This window comes from Anomaloglossus baeobatrachus, chromosome 1, assembly GCF_048569485.1.
Source record: "Anomaloglossus baeobatrachus isolate aAnoBae1 chromosome 1, aAnoBae1.hap1, whole genome shotgun sequence".
Lineage (NCBI taxonomy): Eukaryota > Metazoa > Chordata > Amphibia > Anura > Aromobatidae > Anomaloglossus > Anomaloglossus baeobatrachus.
Genome location: NC_134353.1, coordinates 725882882 through 725905947, shown reverse-complemented (window position 1 = coordinate 725905947; position 23066 = coordinate 725882882). Strand labels below are relative to the sequence as shown.

Genomic DNA, 23066 nt, shown 5'->3' with positions numbered 1-23066 from the left:
GCTGCTGTCAGCGCTTTACTGCAGTTAAACGCTTTACTGCACCACTGCCGCTGTAAAGCATTCAACTACAGTACAGCCACGATGGGAGCCTGCAGCTCCGTGCATTGGACGCAATCACGGAGGGGTCTACAAGAAGCAGCGGAGGTCACCGCAGGAACGGAGGACAGGTGAGAATAATTTTTAGTTCATAAAAGAGGACAAGAAGGGGACCAGTAGGAGGACATTAATTCAGGGCACATTACTGTAGGGCAAAATACTAGAGGGCCCAAGCAAGGGGCACAAGGATGGGCACCTTACAATAAGGGGGGACCTGGCATATTACTTCAAGGAGGGACAAGGATGGGCACATTACTACAAGGATGGGCACAGTACATTTTATTGGGATCTATTTTTATTTTTGAAACTTCCAAGTAGCTGCTGCATTTCCTACCCTAGGCTTATAATGGACTCAATACGGTTTCCCAGTTTTTTGTGGTAGAATTGGGTGCCTTGACTTATACTTGGGTCGGCTTAATCTCGAGTATATACAGTTACCTCCACTGATGTCAACACATTTCTTACATCGGTATTCCAAGTTATGTAAGCTTAGCAAAAAGAAGGATTCGGTGGTGCCTATAACCAGGCATCTGTACACTTATACTTGGGTCGGCTAATACTCGAGTATATACAGTAATCTCCACTGATGTCAACACATTTCTTACATCGGTATTCCAAGTTCTGTAAGCTTAGCAAAAATGATTTCGGTTGTGCCTATAACCAGGCATCCGTACCAGCCATGGCATCAGAAATGATGTGAAATTTGGTACCCTTGAAGTATTTCTTAAGGTTTGGAAACAGATGATAGTCGGAGGGAGCTAGATCTGATGAATAAGGTGGGGGGTCAACCAGCTGGAAGTCCAGCTCTGCCAGTTTTGACATGGTGGCTTGTGCAGTGTGAGCGGAAGCATTGTCTTGCAGGAGCAAGATTTCTTTGGACAGGTTGCTGCACCTTTTGGCCTTCATAGCTGCCTTCAGTTGGTCCAAAAGTTCAATGTAATACCTTGCATTGGTGGTGGAACCCTATTGAAGGTAGTCCGCTTGCAGTACGCCCTCCTTATGCCAGAACACAGACGCCATCACCTTAGTTGCTGATTTATGCACCCTGAACTTCCTAGGACGAGGAGAACCACTGTGGCTCCATTCTTTTAGCTGCTCCTTGTTTTCAGGGTCATACAAATAAATCCAGGTCTCATCCGTGGTGACCAGTCAATCTAGGAAGTTCTTATCAGTCCGGAAATGCTGACATATGGACCGGGAAGTTTTCACTCGCATGCTTCTCTGATCTGTTGTCAAACTTTTGGGGACCCAAAAGTTGCAGATAGCTTCCTCATGTCCAAATGTTGAAACCTCATGATGTCTGCTGTTGCTTTAGATGTCGGTTCTCCAGTATGAGGTTGTGCACAGCATCGACGATCTCCGAACAACAACCACTCTTGGTCGTCCAGGACATTCCTCATCATTGGTGCTGAAGTGGCCCGTTTTAAATTTGGTAACCCAGTTCTTAACTGTGGAATATGAAGTGCCTTGATCCCCCAATGTGTGACATATCACCATGAATATCCTTCGTGGACTTTCCTTGCAGAAACAAGAATTTTATCACTCCTCTGCTCTCAGTTGCTGTGAATATCGCATTAGACTCTGCTATTTTGTTTTCCCGCATGCGTAGAACACTTGCCATAAGCAACAAACACAAAATTTTGAAAGCATATATTAGACACATAAGACTTTCATGCGATGTAACATTCGTTACCATAGAAACAAAAAAAGATCACAAAGACTTATCAGCAGCCCCTAGTATACATCACAAGAGAGGCTGGGGGCATAAGCATCTCATTCGAGACCCTGGGGGCATATACACATTGGAGAAGCTGGGGCATATACAGAACATCACGGTAGGGGCTGGGGCACATACATCACAGGAGACGCTGGAGTCATATACATCACAGGAGGGCTGGAACATATACTCCACATGGGGCTGAGACATAGATCATAGGAGACACTGGGACATATACATCACAGGAGACGCTGGGAGCATATACATCTCTGGAGATGCTGGAGGCACAGATATCATAGGAACGGCTGTGCTGGTGTTTTGATGTTTTTCATATTTTTTTAAACTTTTTGTGCTGAGTCATATACATCACAGAAGACGCTGGAGCATATACATCCCTGGAGGGATCGAGACATATACATCACAGGAGACGCTGGAGGCATATGCATCAGAGGAGGGGCTGGGACTTATACATCACGGGAGACGCTAGGGGCATATGCATCTCGGGAGACGCTGGGGGCATATACATCACTGGAGATGCTGGAGGCACAGACATCTCAGCAAGGGCTGTGGTGTTTTTTTTTATATTTTTTATGTTTTTTTTAAACCTTTTGTTTTACATTCTATTGTATTTACTAGTCTCCTTAGGGTACTTGAACTGCGATCTTCTGATTACTTCTCTGTATAGCAGAAAGAATGATATCATATGATCGCTGGCCACGGGCTGATTCAGAGGAGGAACATATTACCAGGCATAGAGGTCACTAGCAGACGCATGGGTGTCATGACGGAAACGCCGATGGGCATGAGGAATGACATGCCCTCTGCCGACGCGTCTTAAATACCGCTGTCAGAGATTGACAGTGGCTTTTTACTAAGTAACATCTCGGAGATCCACCCTCGGATGTTAGAGGTGCATGATGGCTGATTTAAAATCAGCCATCATATGTGAGGAATGATGTGGGCCCCGCAAGCAAGCCTGCATCAAAGGCTGGGACATGACTTTTGACATACATGTACGTCAAAAGTTGTGAAGAGGTTAATTCCTCTGTGCGGCACATGAAAAATATGGATACGTAATGGTACATAATAATTAATACATTGTGTAAGGGAGAACAAGATAGTGAGAGTAGAAGCTGCTGATTTGCCAGAGATTCTCATTTAAATGTTTGTTTTTTTTTCAGCTGCGTTAAATGCTTGGTATACCTCCAATAAAACACTTCCAGGACGCATCATAATTTACAGAGATGGAGTTGGAGATGGCCAGCTGAATACAATTATCAGCTATGAAATTGAACAACTTGTGGACTGCATAAAAGCTACTGGCAAGGACTACAAGTATGATTTAACACTTACAGTTGAAACTAGAAGATTACATACACGCTCTAATAAGACACATATGCATGTTTTTCTCACTATCTGACATAAAATAATAAAAAACCTTTCCGTTTTAGGTCCATTTGGATTTCCAAAATTATTATTTGCCAAATGCCAGAATAATGAGAGAGAATGTTTTAAGGCATTTTTATTACTTTCTGCAAAGTCAAAACTTAACATACTCTAAAGGCCCAGTCACACACAGAGATAGATCTGTGGCAGATCTGTGGTTGCAGTGAAATTGTGGACAATCAGTGCCAGGTTTGTGGCTTTGTGTAAATGGAACAATATGTCCATGATTTCACTGCAACCACAGATCTGCCAAAGATCTATCTCTGTGTGTGACAGGGCCTGAAGAGTGCGATGCCTTTAACCCCTTAATGATCAGGCGCTTTCTTTTGTTTTCGTTTTTGTTTCCCTTCTTCTGAGAGACGTAACTTTTTAATTTTTCCATCAATCTTGCCATATGAGGGCTTGTTTTTTGAGAAACGAGTTGTACTTTTAAATAAAGCCATAATTTTTACCATATAGGGTACTGGAAAACGTGGAAAAAAATACAAAGTGCGCAAAAATTAAAAAAAAAAAGTGTGCGATTATTTTGGGGGTGTTTTATTCACCATGTTCATACGGTAAAACTGATATGTAAGTGTGATGCCTCATGTCTACTAGTTCGTGGATACCAAACACATGTATAGGGTTACTTTTATCTAAGGGGTGAAAAAAAAATTCAGACAATTGTCAAAAAAAAAGTGGTGCACCTTTTGCGCTATTTTGTGCAACCAGTAGCTTCTCATTTTTTGGGATATGGGGCCCAGTGACTGCTTATTTTTTGTGTCTTAAGCTGATGTTTTTAACAGTAACATTTTTGCGCAGATGCACCGTTTTGATCCTGTTATTGCATTTTGCGCAAAATTTGTCACAACCAAAAAAATGTTAATTTTGGCATTTGGATTTTTTTTTTTGCTACTACGCCGTTTACCGATCAGGTTAATAAACTTTATATGTTGATAGAGCGGGCATTTCTGAACACGGTGATACCAAATATATGTATATTTTTTTAACTGTTTTATTTTCAGTGGGGCAAATGGGAGGTGATTAGAACCTTTTTTTTTTTTTTTTAATATATATTTTTAAAAGTTTTTCTTTACTTTTTTCTTTTACTAGTCCCCCTAGGGGACTTTATCACTGCACAGGCTGATCAACAGAAATAAAGTGGGTTTTCAGCTCACCTGATCCATGTATTCCAGGACTTGTGGGGTGCACGCGGTCCGTGATACAGACCAGTCCGATGTAGAGAACAGCAGAAGAGGAAAAAATGGGCCCAGCACCAGTATCCAATTAGTAATGTAAAAAAATCTTTAATTCAACATATTTAAAAAATAGTAGGGATGAGAATCCATGACATACAAAAAATGGGCATGAAACTTGACATATTAAAAACAAGAGTCCTTTATCATAACTTATGATTAAGGTAAGGACTCTTGTTTTTAATATGTAAAGTCCAAAACGTGTCAGTTTCATGCCCATTTTTTGTATGTCATGGATTCTCATCCCTACTATTTTTTAAATATGTTGAATTAAAGATTTTTTTACATTACTAATTGGATACTGGTGCTGGGCTCATTTTTTTTTTCCCTTCTGCTGATCAACAGAAATGCTTCTTTCCTGTCAGTGCCAGCACTCTGTTGGCTCTGACAGGAAATTCATCATGATAGTGACAGGGGACATCACATGACCCGTTGCTACCATGACAACCATTGGCTCCCAGTGATCACATCATGGGACCTCCGATGGCGGCGGAGAACGACTTTTTCCCCGCTACGGCCAATTAAATTGCCCTGTCACATTTTGACAGTGCGATCTAATGGGTAACCAGGCGTGGGTAGATCGTGGATACTCCTGCGCCTGTAAGCCACACATGTCTGCTGTTCAAATTAGCAGACGTGCAGAGATCGTTGCCAGCTCACAACAGCAGCCACGATGATTACCCCGACATGACCAGTACGTCCTTGGTCGTTAAGGGGTTAAACCATATGGATCAGCTTATATAATGATGTCTTTGAAAGCTTCTAATAAGTTTATTGGCAGCATCTGAGTTAATTAGAGACACACCTGATACCTGAAGGTGCCTCGATCGCAAGTACAAACAAGATGGGACTGTCTAGCCATCATACCGACAGGAAGGAGATGTGTTCTGTGTACCAGAGATGAACGTGCTTTGGTCAGACATGTGCATATCAACCCAAGAACAAAAGCAAAAGACCTTGTGAAGATGCTGGCGGAAGCTGGTAAGATTATGTCATTATCCACAGTGAAATGAGTACTGTATCAACATGGGCTGAAAGGACACTCTGTCAGGAAGAAGCCATTACTCCAAAAGAAACATAAAAAGCCAGATTTATGTTTGCAAATGCTCAGTGGAACAAAGACCTTCATTTTTGGAGACATGTCCTGTGGGCTGAGAAAATGAAAATTTAACTGTTTGGCCATAATGACCATAGTTATGTTTGGAGGGAAAAGCTTTGAAGGCTAAGAACATCATGGCAGCATCATGTTGTGGGGATGTTTTGCTGCAGGAGGGACTGATGCACTTCACAAAATACAGTGGAACCTCGGTTTATGAGTAACTTGATGTGCGAGTATTTTGCTATATAAGCAAAGCTTGCTGTAAATTTGTAACTCGGTTTACGAGCAATCTTTGCTGTATGAGCAAATACTCACCGCACACACTTCCGGTTCCGTACTTTCACCGTACTCTGACCCGCTCTTGCAGTCCGCACAAGCAAACACACATATTATGCTCAACTTACCCTCCATTCCCTCAGCGGCCTCCTGGTTCTTGTAGTCTGCAGGTATGTGTATCCGGTAACCATCGCGACAATGCAGGAGCTTCCTCTGTCAGCGCTTCTCAAAGGCAACGCGCTGACCAATCAGAAGCAAGCGGTTCATGCCTTTGACGTCTCCTGCATATAACGCTGACAGCGGAAGCTCCTGCATCGTCACGATGGTTACCGGATACACAACGTACCTGCCGACTACAAAAACCAGGAGGCCGCCGAGGGAATGGAGGGTAAGATGAGCATTTGTGCGTGTGTGGAATGGCACAATAGGGGTCCAGGATGGGACATTGCACAAGTTGTGGAACGAATCGTCTGAGCTTCAATTATTTCCTATGTAAAATTTTGCTTTGCTAGACGAGTAACTTGGTTTATGAGCAGACTCCCAGAACGGATTGTTCTCGTAAACCAAGGTTCCACTTTAAATGGCATCTTAAGCAAAGAAGAATATGTGGCAATACTAATGCAACATCTCAAGACATCAGCCAGGAACTATGGGTTTTCCAAATGAACATTAACCCAAAGCATACTGCCAAACTGGTTACAAAGTGGCTTAAGGATAACAAAGTCCATGTTTTGAAGTGGCCATCACAAAACCCTGATCTCAATCCTATTGAAAATTTATGAGCAAAGCTGAAAAAGTACAGAAGGTGCAATCAAGGCAGCCTACAAACATGGCTCAGTTACACCAATTATGTCAGTAGGAATGGGTCGAAATTCCTACCAACTATTGTGAGAAGCTTGTGGAAGAATATCCAAAACATTTTACCCAAGTCATACAGTTTAAATGCAATGGTAACAAATACTAATGAAATGTATGTAAACTTTTCACTTTGCTGAAAGTTCTAAAAATGCCTTAAAACATTCTCTCTCTCTCTCTCTCTCTCTCTCTCTCTCTCTCTCTCTCTCTCTCTCTATTCTGGCATTTGACAAATATAAATAATTTTGACAATCCAAATTGACCTAAAATGGGAAAGGTTTATTCTGATTTTTTTGTCAGATAGTGAGAAAAACATGCATATGTGTCTTTTTAGAAACCCAACCTTTGACGTTGAATTTGTTTATAAAATTATTTCTTATATATAGACGTTTATTTGCATATGTACACCATACTTTTTAGACTGTATGACGCACATCCTATGAATGAGACACATCCCAAGGTTTTAGGTAGCAGTTGATTAAAACTTTCCCAACGATGTAGATTGGAAGGGTCAATATCACTAATTTTCATTCACATCAGTAGAATTGGGAGACAATAGTTCTATTATAAGGGCTCTTGCATACGAATGTATAAATTGGACAAGTGCAATGCCAGAAAAAGATCACATTGCATCTGGACCATTGTTATTCTATGGGGTAATTCAAATGTTTTCTCAGCTCAAATCGAACTGAAGAAAAAATTGGAGCATGCTGCCGTTTGGCTATGTATTTTGGACCCCCTTCCTTTACCATACAAGTCTATGGATGCGAATAAAACATCAGACTTCACTAGAATGTCATCCAAGTATAGTCCGATATACGCAGAGACAGACAAGTTCCGATTCTCTTATGCGAGAGAATCGGAGCACAGTGAATGACAGCCTGCTCACGCTCTCAGCAGAGTTTGAAGCGAATGTCATTGGAATATCGCATCGGATGCTATACGCTCATGTGACCAAGGCTTTAGTGTTTCTCTGGGCATGTGTATTATATTGCTTTATACTATGTTCATTATGTTTCTTTATATATACAGTACTGTGCAGATTTCTTTTTCACATCTGCTTAAAATATTTGCAAAGAATGCTTTCAAAAATGGTCACTTAAAGGGGTTGTGCCACCATAAAACATATTTTAATGCAGCAAATAAAAAAAAAAAAACTTGTTCAGCATAAATGTATTAACACAGTTGCTCTACTCAAAAGCTACGTTCCTTTGAAGTTTGGTTTAGCTTTCCCTAGAAGTAATATTGCTATGTCCATCCTGTCTCCTATAGGCCGAGTATCTCTAAGGGCTCGTGCGCACGTTGCGTAATTGCATGCATTTACGCTGCGTTTTGCACTGCAGCGTAAATGTATGCGTCCTGCGTCCTCTGCACAATCTATGAAGATTGTGCATGACACGTGTGCACGATGCTTTTATGAACGCAGCGATTTAGGTGCTAAAATTTTGACCCAAATCCGTGCGTTCATAAAAGCAGCATGTCAATTATTCCGTGCGCTATGGATGCAGCTCCCACTCTGTCTATGGTGGGGGCAGCAGCCATAGCGCATAAAATCGGCTTTTTTTGTACAGAAAAACTGCATTCATTATGCAGTGTTTCTGCAGCGATTTGACGCGCACATGTGCTGTCAAATCGCTGCAGAATATTCAGCAGTTACGTGCGCATGAGCCCTAAAGTGCCTGCTTCACCCTACAGACTTGGATCCACTCGCTAAAGTTGAGCGAGAACCTTTTGGGGGTTCGGTTCGCTGGCAGCAAACGAACCGAACCTTGCCCGAGAAGGTTCAGAAACACTGATTAGCAGTTTGAGTCTCCGCCTACATACAGCCAGCCTAATATATTCAAAATGGTCTGGCTCACTAGTATGGTGCTCAGGAGAAAAAAAGTCCATATATATAGAGAAAACTCCGGCACACTATGATGTATCAATTATATTTTATTTTCATAAATTGATAATTCAGCTATAAATAACGTTTCGGCTCTTGCCTTCTTCACAACTGAAATTTACATAACAAGACATAATAGAAAAATCAGTACCAATATTCATTCATTTTCCATATTGATATCAATCAAGTAACATACAGCATTACAAAAAATCATTTTACCTAATTGATGTATTTGAATAATATCTGAGAAGAACATCAGACGCATGAAATCATTTGTATCTGGGAAAATAGTAATAATAATGCCTAAATTTTAGGAATCATAAGCATCAAAAGGAATATCTTAATACATATATTAGAAAAAAGTTCATATATATTATATATCTCAAAGAGCGTATCACCAATGTCAATCTGTGAACCCCACAGGAACATTGTTTGTAAACCAATGAGTAATCAGAATAGAAAAATTAAAGAGGCGTCATTACCTTCATTATGACAAATAATACATGCTTATAGTTCTCGAAGGGGAAATGGTGAACCGCTATGGAGCTGAAGAAGTAAAGTGAAAAAGATACTATCAGTGTAAAAGAATCAATTGATTACAAAGAAAAAGAAAACCGCAGCAAATCTCATAAGAATAGGATCCAGAGTGACAGAGTGCCGCTCAACAAGGGGTTAACAGAGAGAGTAAACGTGACATACCTGTTTAGCTGGGGATCAGCGGTGAAGTGCGAGGTGAAGTGCCGCGCTGGGGTTTAAATGTGCTGAAAGGGCGGGCATAATTAATTAATTTCCTATGTGTGGAACGCTTGTGAGTGAGTGGCACGCAAGCCGCGCGTGCGCAGTGTACCCGGAAGTGCGCGCATGCGCAAATGTGCAAAACAAATGAAAGTGAATCACGGCTCCCGGAATCTCATTATAAAGCGAAATTTATCAAGTACGCATCTGAAAAAGAGAAAAGAAGATGGACAGGACCATTTATAATCGCAATTAATCCTATGTGTATATGCTTATATAGTAGTTTGCATAATCATTAGGAATGTGACTGAATACATTTAGCCGATATACATGCATACATTATAATGTGATACAAATAATACATGATATGCATAATACTGGGGGAATATAACTTTATAACCCCAACAAATGTTATATATAGGGATTCTAACTATAATATGTGCACATATGAGTGTGCAGGCACTATGTGCGATGTACATGCATACATTATAATGTGATATAAATAATACATGATATACATGATAATGGGGGAATATAACTTTATAACCCCAACAAATATTATATATAGGAATTCTAACCATAAGTATGTGCACATATGAGTGTACAGGCACTATGTGCGTCGCACGCCCATATGTGCACCCATAATTCTTATCACATATCAACAATTACAGGATTCCACAATATACATTACAAAAACCTCTCATATTTATGAGAAAATCTCAACCAAAAAAGGGGAGGATAGAGAACAGATAGGACGGACCCCTCATCAATAATTCTCATACTCCCTATTGAGACCAGACGGGTAAAGGGTATTCAGAGTGTGGATCCAATAAGACTCTCTTTCTTTTAATTTCTTAATCCTATCACCCCCACGTCTCAAAGGTGGAATATGCTCCAAAACCTGAAATCTCATCTGAGAAATTGAATGTCCATGCTGGATAAAATGGTGTGGTATGGGCAACATGACTAATTTGCAACGAATAGTGGACTTATGTTTCCCAATGCGGTCTCGGACATGCTGGGTAGTCTCCCCAACATATCCGAGACCGCACGGGCACTTTATCAAATATACTACGTATGAAGTGTCACAGGTGAAAAAGTCCTTCAGATAGAAAACCCTACCAGTACGAGGGTGTGTACATTGGTTACCTTTAATAATATTGGAGCAATGCGGACAATGTAGACAGGGGTAATTACCCTGTTTGGGTGTAGCTAAGAAAGTTTGTCTGGATTTGACAACTTTAGATCCTATGTCCGCCCTTACCAATATGTCTCTAAGATTAGGAGAGCGTTTATAGCTAAAAAGAGGGGAAGAGGAGAATTCTGTTATCTGTGGATAAGAATTACGTAGTATCTGCCAATGTCGGAGAATGATACCTTTAATAATAGGATGAAAAGGATGAAATGTGTTAACACAAGTTACAAATGGTCCTATCCTTTTTGGTCTAATGATTGAACTATAACTTGAATGGTATGCAGAATCTACTATAGGCAAAGGATAGCCACGTTGTAGGAATTTATTGGACATTTCCTTATGTCGTTCAAGTCGTTGATCCTGGGAAGAGACAATCCTGGCCACTCTTTTATGCTGAGATATTGGTAGTGCATTCTTCAAATGTCGTGGGTGACTACTGGTATAATGTAAAAGGCTATTGCGGTCTGTTGGTTTCACATAAATATCCGATGTAATAATACCCTGTGAGTTCAAATGTACACGTGTATCAAGAAAATTGATAGTAGATGAATCAACGTGTTTGGTAAAGGATAAGCCATCAACTCTAGTGTTTAGATGACATAAAAACTCATCAAAGAGTAATTGGGAACTAGAGAAGACAATAAATATATCGTCAATGTACCTTTTGTACATTAAAATATGATTTTGAAATATGGGATGATTATATACAAATTGGGATTCAAAATGCGTCATATAAATGTTCGCATAAGGTGGTGCAACATTTGAACCCATAGCTGTTCCTTTGGTCTGGAAATAAAATTGATCTTGAAATAGAAAAATTTTTTTATGTAAAACAATATCCAGCAAGTCAAGACAAAATTGTGTTTGTAATAGAGAAAAGTCACTGTGATGTTCCAAAAACCACGACATTGCTTGTATACCAAGATCATGTTGTATACTAGTATACAAGGAATTAACATCAAGAGTGGCGAGGAGTGTATCCGGGGGAAGTGGGCCCAAGGATTTCAATTGCTGTAGAAAATCATCTGTATCTCTTAGATATGAAGGAGTCTTAGATACTAATGGGGTCAAGATACGATCTAGTGTAATGGCTAATGGGGACAATATTGAATCTATTGAAGCCACTATCGGCCGTCCAGGTGGTTGCCATAAATTTTTGTGCACCTTTGGCAGGGTGTAAAACACTGGTATAACTGGATTCACTTTATTCAAATAGCTAGCCAATTTCGTATCAATAACCCCATGAGTAGAATAAAAATGAATTCTATCCAATATCAATTTTTTAATATCACTAGATGGATCACGCTGTATAGGTAAGTAAGTGGACGTATCAGCCAGCTGAGTCAAGATCTCGGAGGTATAATAACTTTTATCCATCACAACTAAGGCTCCGCCTTTATCGGCTGGTTTGATAACTATTGTAGTATTGTTTTTAAGAGACTGTAAAGCCTGTGATTCCCCTGGAGTTAAATTGTTTTTAATATGGAATTCTCCATTTTTAACTCTATCGGTAAATTTATCAATATCAGATTTAACCAACGAGATAAAGGTCTCAGCCGGATGGTAAGTCCGTGGTGGCATAAAACTACTAGGAATTGTGATATTCAAATCACGAAAAGAAAACTGTGATTCTTGTATATCTGAGACTACAGGACTAGAATCATGAGATAATTGGTTAAAGTGTACTTTTAGTCTAACTGATCTGTAGAATTTGTTCAATTCTTGTTCTAACCGGAAAGTATCAAAATTTGGTGTGGGACAGAAACTTAAGCCTTTTTGTAATACAGTGGATTCGAGGGGGGATAAGGTATAGGAGGAAATATTGAGAATGAGGTCCGTCCTACCTGAGATCTCGTGGTCATCCTTTCTCCGGGATGTGTGTCCCCTCTTCCCCCTCCTCGTCTTTTTTGGAAAGTACGTCGTGGTCCTAAAAAAGACGTACTTTGTGATTCCATCTCACTGCCTGAACTGGCTGAAGATGAATAATCCGTCCTCATTGGAAACCGTCTCCGTAGTGGTATTTCGCCACAGCGCCATCTATAAACTTGACCACGCTTATAATCCTCTTCATCTCTGGTGAATTTATTCCGTTTACGTTCTTGTAAAGATTTTTTATACTCCGAAATGGTGGAATCCATTTTGGATTTCATATTATTTAAATCAGCAGGAGAAAAAGTATTAGCAAGTTGTCCTTCAATGGTAGAGATCTGTTTGGAAATGCTATCCAATTCTTTATGTAGATAATCGATGGTTAAAGTCATAAGATCATATGAACATTTGTTTAATATTTGTTCAAAAATGGTACAAAAATCAGCATTATCCGAGAAAAGTGTTGGACGTAATGACACACGCAAGCCTCGTGGTATACGTTTGACCTTATAGTATTCTGCCAAGGTAATAAGATGTAATTCCAGGGCCGTTTGTCGTTTAAGTTCGCGTTCGTAATCTTTGGTCCTAGTTTCTTCACTCGGAGTAAAAAGAAATTGACCTGTAGTCGTCACACTTGAATGTATAGATGAAGTTTGCTCATCATTATATGAGAAAGTAATGGAAGACATCTTTCACTGGAAAAATAGGTACTGTAGGAGCCCAGATCCAAAATATCAATCGTAATATATTCAAAATGGTCTGGCTCACTAGTATGGTGCTCAGGAGAAAAAAAGTCCATATATATAGAGAAAACTCCGGCACACTATGATGTATCAATTATATTTTATTTTCATAAATTGATAATTCAGCTATAAATAACGTTTCGGCTCTTGCCTTCTTCACAACTGAAATTTACATAACAAGACATAATAGAAAAATCAGTACCAATATTCATTCATTTTCCATATTGATATCAATCAAGTAACATACAGCATTACAAAAAATCATTTTACCTAATTGATGTATTTGAATAATATCTGAGAAGAACATCAGACGCATGAAATCATTTGTATCTGGGAAAATAGTAATAATAATGCCCAAATTTTAGGAATCATAAGCATCAAAAGGAATATCTTAATACATATATTAGAAAAAAGTTCATATATATTATATATCTCAAAGAGCGTATCACCAATGTCAATCTGTGAACCCCACAGGAACATTGTTTGTAAACCAATGAGTAATCAGAATAGAAAAATTAAAGAGGCGTCATTACCTTCATTATGACAAATAATACATGCTTATAGTTCTCGAAGGGGAAATGGTGAACCGCTATGGAGCTGAAGAAGTAAAGTGAAAAAGATACTATCAGTGTAAAAGAATCAATTGATTACAAAGAAAAAGAAAACCGCAGCAAATCTCATAAGAATAGGATCCAGAGTGACAGAGTGCCGCTCAACAAGGGGTTAACAGAGAGAGTAAACGTGACATACCTGTTTAGCTGGGGATCAGCGGTGAAGTGCGAGGTGAAGTGCCGCGCTGGGGTTTAAATGTGCTGAAGGGGCGGGCATAATTAATTAATTTCCTATGTGTGGAACGCTTGTGAGTGAGTGGCACGCAAGCCGCGCGTGCGCAGTGTACCCGGAAGTGCGCGCATGCGCAAATGTGCAAAACAAATGAAAGTGAATCACGGCTCCCGGAATCTCATTATAAAGCGAAATTTATCAAGTACGCATCTGAAAAAGATGATTATGCAAACTACTATATAAGCATATACACATAGGATTAATTGTGGTTATAAATGGTCCTGTCCATCTTCTTTTCTCTTTTTCAGATGCGTACTTGATAAATTTCGCTTTATAATGAGATTCCGGGAGCCGTGATTCACTTTCATTTGTTTTGCACATTTGCGCATGCGCGCACTTCCGGGTACACTGCGCACGCGCGGCTTGCGTGCCACTCACTCACAAGCGTTCCACACATAGGAAATTAATTAATTATGCCCGCCCCTTCAGCACATTTAAACCCCAGCGCGGCACTTCACCTCGCACTTCACCGCTGATCCCCAGCTAAACAGGTATGTCACGTTTACTCTCTCTGTTAACCCCTTGTTGAGCGGCACTCTGTCACTCTGGATCCTATTCTTATGAGATTTGCTGCGGTTTTCTTTTTCTTTGTAATCAATTGATTCTTTTACACTGATAGTATCTTTTTCACTTTACTTCTTCAGCTCCATAGCGGTTCACCATTTCCCCTTCGAGAACTATAAGCATGTATTATTTGTCATAATGAAGGTAATGACGCCTCTTTAATTTTTCTATTCTGATTACTCATTGGTTTACAAACAATGTTCCTGTGGGGTTCACAGATTGACATTGGTGATACGCTCTTTGAGATATATAATATATATGAACTTTTTTCTAATATATGTATTAAGATATTCCTTTTGATGCTTATGATTCCTAAAATTTGGGCATTATTATTACTATTTTCCCAGATACAAATGATTTCATGCGTCTGATGTTCTTCTCAGATATTATTCAAATACATCAATTAGGTAAAATGATTTTTTGTAATGCTGTATGTTACTTGATTGATATCAATATGGAAAATGAATGAATATTGGTACTGATTTTTCTATTATGTCTTGCTATGTAAATTTCAGTTGTGAAGAAGGCAAGAGCCGAAACGTTATTTATAGCTGAATTATCAATTTATGAAAATAAAATATAATTGATACATCATAGTGTGCCGGAGTTTTCTCTATATACATACAGCCAGCCATCAGCAGATCACTTCCAGGGGAGGGTGGGCAGGCATTTTCAAATTTTTTTTTATTTTTCTTTTATGGGGGGGTGTTACCCCAAATGTAAGCCGTGCAAACACTGCAAGTGGCTTGCATAGGGGGCTGAGCACCAAGCGTACCTAAGCACAGCATTGCTCATGCGAGTTAAGTTTGCTTGTAAAGCATTTGAACTCCAAACAAGAGCCCTGTTTTTTTTAGTTGGTATTCAGTTCGAAAACCAAACCTCGGGTTCGCTCATTTCTGCCATCCGCCTCAGCCGTCCGGATCCATACTTTCCAACCATCCCAGATTCAGCGGGACTGTCCTGATTTGAGGACTCGCTCCCGCAGTCCCGTTGTTCACTGATTTTTTTCCCGACTCCTCTTGTCAGTTCAATGAATAAATTAACTCAAGAAGAGCAGTACATAAATTAAATTCTTATCTGCTCTGGTTTCCCACAATGGGACTAGAACTCATGAGTTTGTGAGCTCTTTGTTCATAGGCAGCAGCTCTACCATTGACCACTGCCTATACTGAGGGTATAGGAGGATTTGGTACTCTTGACCTGTATTGCAGGCAGAAAAGCCAGAAGCAAATTATACAGTTACATAGAGATATAGATAGATATATACTGTATCTCTATGTAGCTGAAGGAAGAAGTCAGATTATTTTGTTCCTATAAAACTACTATAAAGAAATGAGAGAAAAAAAAAATCAAAAATATATTTTGTTTTTGTTTTCACCCCACCCTTGAAATCAATCAGCAACTTTCAAACACATTACAGCAGTCCTAGCTATTGAGTCACAGGCTCTGCTGACATCAAAGAGAGGATTTTCTGTAGTTGAACCTGCATTGCAGCCTCTGACTCAACAGCACAGATTACACTGGACATAGAGCTCCATTGTACAGAGCAGCATCTCTGTATTCTAGAGGGAGAGTATTTTTTTTTTCTTCTAATAAAATTGCTAAAAATAAGAATAATGTAATTTTGATTACACTTTTTAAAAAAATAATAAATATCACAACTCAGCAAATAACAAACATATTTGGTGTCCCTGTAATCTTAATGACCCAAACACAGCGATCAGTTTATTTATGGGGATCGGTAAATGGTGAAAAAAAAAATGGTGCAATTGAATAGTTTTCTCTATTAAAACCTATAAAAAATGTAACGCTGAGGCAGTGTTCACATGTAGTGTAAATGTCAGGGCTGTGGAGTCGGAGTCGTGGAGTCGGAGTCGGAGCTCATTTTGGTGGAGTCGGAGTCGGTATAAAATGCACCGACTCCGACTCTTAAAATATATAATAAATTGGGGACAGTAGTGCAATGCAGAATGTGCTGAATATTTTACTAAATAATAACATTTAGTATAATGCTTATATTTAAGTGAAAAATTTATTGTAGTACAATGTGAACATCAGACATTTAATTGTTTTTATGATACAATAATCAAGATATTTGGATAGAACATAAAATATTTATTGGAATACAACTTTAGAACACAAAAAACTAATAAATTGTAAATATGTAATATATATATATATATATATATACACACAGTGTATATACACACACAAGATATATATGTAATCTACTGTATATTACATAGTGTATTACATATTTACAATTTATTACAGTTTTTTGTGTTCTAAAGTTGTATTCCAATAAATATATTTTATGTTCTATCCAAATATCTTGATTATCGTATCATAAAAATTATTAAATGTCTGATGTTCACATACACATATTCATGTACTACAATACATTTTTCACCTAACTAAGCAATATATGTAGGAGTCGGAGCCGGAGTCGGAGCCGGAGTCGGAGTCGGTGCAAGAGAATTTGAGGAGTCGGAGTCGAAGGTTTGGCTTACCGACTCCACAGCCCTGGTAAATGTTGCGTTTTTTTCTTCAGGTGTCCGCACAATGGCACACAATAACAATCTACTCTGATTATTGCGTGTTTGCTGTGTTATGTATGCATTTTTCCCCGATATTTGGTAAATGTTTTTTTGCAGAAGTGAATCTGGGGTTTTTATGCATTTTAATACTACAGAAAAGCTTTGATTCTGCGTTAAAAAATGCATGAGCAATTTTGCTTGCGTTTTTTTTCAAGCTCGACAAAGAAACCTGTAGAGAGAAAAAAAAACACCAAAACTGTACAGGTCAGCAGCTTTTTGATGCATCGGGGGCAGAGATTTCATGACATCCCATCCACTTTGCTTGGACATTTAGCCCGTGTTCATATGTAGCATAAATGCCGAGTTTTTCTACTTCTTTTTATTGCACATAAATTCTGCTGTTTAAATATCCAAGCAAAGTGGATGTGATTTTATGAAAAGATGCCGCTGAACTTTGCGGTTTTGGTACTTTATTTTTCTCTAGAGGCTTCTAAAAGTAACCACTTTTTTTAAATGCTTTTTTGAAGTGCAGAATGAAAGCTTTTCTGTGCTATAAAAATGCAGATTCACATCTGCACCTAAATCACATGAAATAATGGGGAAAAGGCATAAGAAATGCAGCAACACTTCAATAATCCGAGAGGATTGTTATTGTATAATTTAGTGCGGACATTGACAGAAAACAAAAAACATGACATTTCTACAACATGTGAACACGGCCTTACAGGCACAAAAAGCAACATGTAATATAGTGAAGTTTATACACTGGAGATCAAAATTAGAGAACAGCACACACATTTCTTAGGCTATGTTCACACGTTGCGTTTTTTCCCGCGTTTCTGCAGCGTTTTTAGCAGCAGCGTTTTTGCGCTAAAACGCATGCGTTTTTGATTGCCAGCAAAGTCTATGGGAAAAGCAGAAATCCTGTCTGCACTTTGCTTTTTTTTCTGCAGCGTTTAATTTGCATATTTGTGGTCAAAAACCATGCTGAAAAAGAAGCAGCATGTCAGTTGTTTTTGCCATTTCTGCAGCGTTTCCTTAACATTGGAGTCAATGAGAAATGGCAAAACGCAACCAAAATCACATTTCCTGCGTTTTTCATGCTTTTTACCTGCTTTTCCACTGCGTTTTTGGCTTCAAAAACGCATGCTTTTCTAGACAAAATTTAATGGGTTCTAATGTTCCTTTACACACACACAATAACCGAAAATTTAAATGTTAAAAAATTAGAAACTTCACCTATTTTTCTGATAAAATGTGCATAACCACTATTTTCTCATTAAAAATGATAATTTCCCATATAGTTTTATTAAAAGTTAATTTTATACTTTTTTTTCTCTTTTTTCATTCTTTTTGACTAATTCAACTTTATTTCTCAGTGTCTTGATCTCAAAAACGCATCTGCAAAAACGCGGTAAAAACGCATGCGTTTTTAGCGCTAAATAATGGTCAAAAGCCATTTGGTCAAAAACCAAGGGAAGGAAAACGTGCAGAATAAACTGCAGGTACTCCGACGCAACGTGCGCACATAGCCTTAAGGTCATTGTGTATTCCTATGTGATTATATCCTAACATGAGAAACCTAGCAGTATTTTAAGCTTATTTAATACATTTTATTTTTTTTCAAAAGCACATAATAAATGAGATAAATGAAAAAGAACACTGATCAAAATTTTAGATACCTGCAAGTTTTTGGGGTTACACTGCCATCTGGTGCTAATTTCCTTTATTATCAGATAAACCTTATTTGACTGGCAGCCTAACTTTCCAGTTTGCACGGACTTTGGAATGGCACACCATTTTTGCAAAGTGACTGAAACCCACCGGACAGGTTGTCCAGCTAAAGGTCAAAGGGGTGATCTTATGAGCCATATTAAGAGAAGTTGGTCGTTCCAAGTCTGTGATTTTTAGAATATTGCATCGTTACAACATAACAAACTCTTTCAAGTCACCCAAGAAGGCTGGCCTGGCCACCTTTGAAAGAGAAATGCAAGAAAGGACAGGATAATGCGGAGAATCTCCATTCAACACTGCAGCTGGAATTGTTCAGCTGTTCAGCACTGAACAGGGTAAGGATCTGTCTCGTCATACAGTGTCGTTTAAGAGCATTTGGACTGAAAGCCCACTCTGCACTGACCAAACCTCTCATTAACAGAAAGAATCAAAAGGGTACACTCACCTTTGATGAGAAGCATTTTGTGTGGACAGAGGAAAAGTGGACCACAGTTCATTTTAGTGATGAAAGAAAGTTTAGTTTATTTGGGTCTTATGGGAAACATGTTTGTCGACAAACTGGGGAAAGACTGAACCCAAAGTGTGTTAAGGAGTCAGTGAAAGGTGGTGGAGGAAGTGTCATGGTTTGAAGAATGTTTTCTGCAGCAGGAGCTGGACCTCTCATACAGCTATATGGCAAAGTGAATGCAACAAGTGTGTATCAGAACCTTCTTCAACAACACGTGGTTCCCTTACTTGTGTTCATCACTCAATCAGCCAGCAATTGTCATGCAGTACTATGCCCCCTGTCACACAGCAAAATGAACAAAGCAGTTCCTTGAAACAGAAAACATTGAAACAATGAAATGCCCAGCCCAGAGTCCTAATCTAAACACAATAGAAAACCTCTGAAAAATCCTTGGTGACAAATTTAGGGATAAGCCACCCACAACAGTCAAACAACTGTGTAAGAGACTGAAAGGAGAGTGAACCAAAATCACACCAAAGCAGTGTGAGAGACTAGTGATGTCCTGTGGCCGCAGATGTGCTGAAGTCATTCAAAGCAAAATCCTGCACATTTCCGTTGATGACTGTTGTTGCCTTCAGAAAATTTACATATCTTTCTCTGTGCTACAGTAATTGTTGTTCTCCAATTATGATCATAACATTTTGGGCAAAATAAAGGTTTTTTTTAAGTTGATAAATGTTGGATATTTTGTAAAGGGTACTTTACACGCTGCGATATCAATATTGATACCCGCCCCCGTTGGTTGTGCGACACGGGCAAATCGCTGCTCGTGTCGTACAACATCGCTAGGCCACGTCACACGCACTTACCTTCCCTGCGACGTCGTTCTAGCCGGCGAACCGCCTCCTTTCTAAGGGGGCGGTTCGTGCGGTGTCACAGCGACGTCACACGGCAGCCGACCAATAGAAGCGGAGGGGCGGAGATGAGCGGGTGGAAGATCCCGCCCACCTCCTTCCTTCCGCATTGCCGGTGGACGCAGGTAAGGAGATGCCTTGTATCAGGGCACGATGGAACCTCTATTTCAGGACAATCTTTCTTGAATGATGTTTGGCCTCTCACTAAGGCTAGGTTCACATTTCCATTGTTTTTCATCAGTCACATGCGTTGCTTGACGCTTGTGACTGATGCGTTGTACAGCGGATGACAAGAATAAGAATTCATTGTCGGACTCCGTTGTAAAACGTGAGAGAGAGCAATCAGCTGATCGCTCTCATTAGCCGGCCGCCGGCTTTTGAGAGCGAATAGATGATCTCCCGGCGGCCGGCTAATGAGAGCAATCAGCTGACCGCTCTCATTAGCCGGCCGCCCGGTGAACAGCTGATCGCTCACAGCAGGCGTCCGCCGGGTGATCAGCTGATCGCTCACAGTAGCCGGCCGCCTGTTGATCAGCTGATCGCTCACAGCAGCCGACCACCGGGTGATCAGCTGATCGCTCACAGAAGGCGGCCTGTCGGGCGATCAGCTGATCGCTCTCATTAGCCAGGTGATAACCTGATCGCTCACAGCAGCCGGCCGCCGGGTGATCAGCTGATTGCTCACAGAAGCCGTCAGCTGGGCGATCAGCTGATCGTTCAGCCACCGAGAGAGCGCATGCGCAGCGAAATCAAAAGGATTCCGCTGCTCAAAAAAAAAGCTACATGCTGGGTTCCTGTGTGGCGCCCCTGAGGCTTCCGTCGCCACAGAGATATTGCACCTCAGCCAGAGGTGTGATATCCCATCCTTGGTAAGAATGGGGTCACATACCGGTCCATAGACTAAAACTTGCACACACCAATTGGTAGGCATACACTGGGTCAGGGATAGTAGCAGCAACCCCCATAGATGTACTCATGGAGCCGTAAGTCCCATTTCTGGTTCCCAATAGTGTGGGTGGGGCCTAGCCAGTGGGTGTGTGGGAGGAGTCAGAAAGTGTGAGTAGATAAGGGAACCAGGAAGTTCAAGTTTAGTCTAGCAGTAGTGAGAGAAGTGAAGTGGAGTCAAGCTCTAGTCAGTCAAAAGCAGAGAGTGAAGAAGAGAAAGTGACAGAACGAAGTTCCTGGTGGAGATACTGGGGTCTAGTTAGGCCCAGGTGACACCTCGAGAGAGAGAGGATTCCAGGGCCACGGAAGGGCATTTTGGCTCGTGGCCTGTTCCACAGGAAGATCGGGTGGAGGGATCTGGCTGCATTCGGGGACAGTCCCCAGACAGAGGGAAGAAAGACATTTCCTCATAAAGTAACACCGAAGGCCCGGGGTGGCTGCAAGCGCCCAGGGCCACAACCTGCCACAGTTCCCCTGGGAAGAGGGCAAGAAACCAGTGAGTCAAGCCCCTTGGTCATGCCCTGTGGTGGTGGTCAAGACCAGTTCATCTAATAGAGTCAAGGCTGAGAAGACAGTCAGGGAAAGAAACACAAGAGGGGTGCACCGGTATCGACCTCTGAACTACCCGGGATCGGCGGAGGCACCTGACAGTGGATCCTGGCACACCGTGGGCAACCGGTCCGCGGCCGAATTGAACTGAACAGTGAGTAAACCATCTGAACTGCAAGCCCTGTGTTGTCTGATTCATTTTGCACCGCACACCAACCCCATAGACTTGAACAAGCACCAAAGGTTGCCCCGGGGTATCTGCGCTACCTGTGGAGAGCAAGAAACACCTCAGCTGCTGCCATAATATCAGCCCCGGAGGTCCCTTCCAGCAGCTGCGGCCCTAAAGCTGCAATATACCACAGGTGGCGTCACGAATATATATTATCAACTTTAACATCACCATCTCCCCCATCAATACCGCCACTTTAACTGACCCCACCAGGGCCACGGAATCGGGCCCCGCCACCGCTGACTACCCTGGACTAGTCCGGCCCGACACCGAGTCACCTAAGGCCCTGGGGTGGGCGGGTCACTTGCTGCCCGACGGTCAGTCGTTCCATGACTGATCAGTCGGGCAGAGGATGCAACGCAGCGTCATCAGTCACAATCCGCCGCTCATACAAGTATATGGGAACAACGGAATCTGCCAAACGGATTCCGTTGTTTACCAGAGCCACGGATTGTGACTGATACAAATTGACGGACATGTGAACCTAGCCTAATACATACATGCCTGGCTTTAAGAGCAGCTGTTGATTAAGTTTTTGTTTTTTGGGGGGGGGTGAGGGGTGGTATGAGTTCTATGTAGCCCCTGCTGCGGTCTACATATGCAGTTCAGAAGATAAAGCACAGCTGTTTTGTCTTCTCAGGTACAGTGCTGGCCAAAAGTATTGGCACCCCTTCAATTCTGTCAGATAATACTCAGTTTCTTCTTGAAAATGATTGCAATCACAAATTCTTTGGTCTTATTATCTTCATTTATTTTGCTTGCAATGAAAAAACACAAAAGAGAATGAAACAAAAATCAAATCATTGATCATTTCACACAAAACTCCAAAAATGGGCCAGACAAAAGTATTGGCACCCTTAACCCCTTCAGCCCCCAGCCTGTTTTCACCTTAAAGACCCGGCCATTTTTTGCAATTTTGACCAGTGTGACTTTGACAGGTTATAACTCTGGAACACTTCAACGGATCCTGGCGATTCTGAGATTGTTTTTTCGTGACATATTGTACTTCATGTCAGTGGTAAATTTAGGCCGATATGTTTTGCGTTTATTTGTGAAAATTTCGGAAATTTGGCGAAAATTTTGCAATTTTCAAAATTTGAAATTTTATGCCCATAAATCTAAAAGATATGTCACACAAAATAGTTACTAAAT

General features: G+C 40.6%; 1 protein-coding gene across 1 annotated transcript in view; it reads left to right on the top strand.

Moving 5' to 3' along the window:
* The window catches only part of PIWIL1 (piwi like RNA-mediated gene silencing 1), a 231895-nt gene that overhangs the window by 192185 nt on the left and 16644 nt on the right, over positions 1 to 23066 (top strand). Inside the window, exon 11 of the mRNA XM_075323064.1 lies at positions 2995 to 3148. Within this exon, the coding sequence (XP_075179179.1) occupies positions 2995 to 3148 (154 nt within the window). The remainder of the gene's footprint in view (positions 1 to 2994; positions 3149 to 23066) is intronic.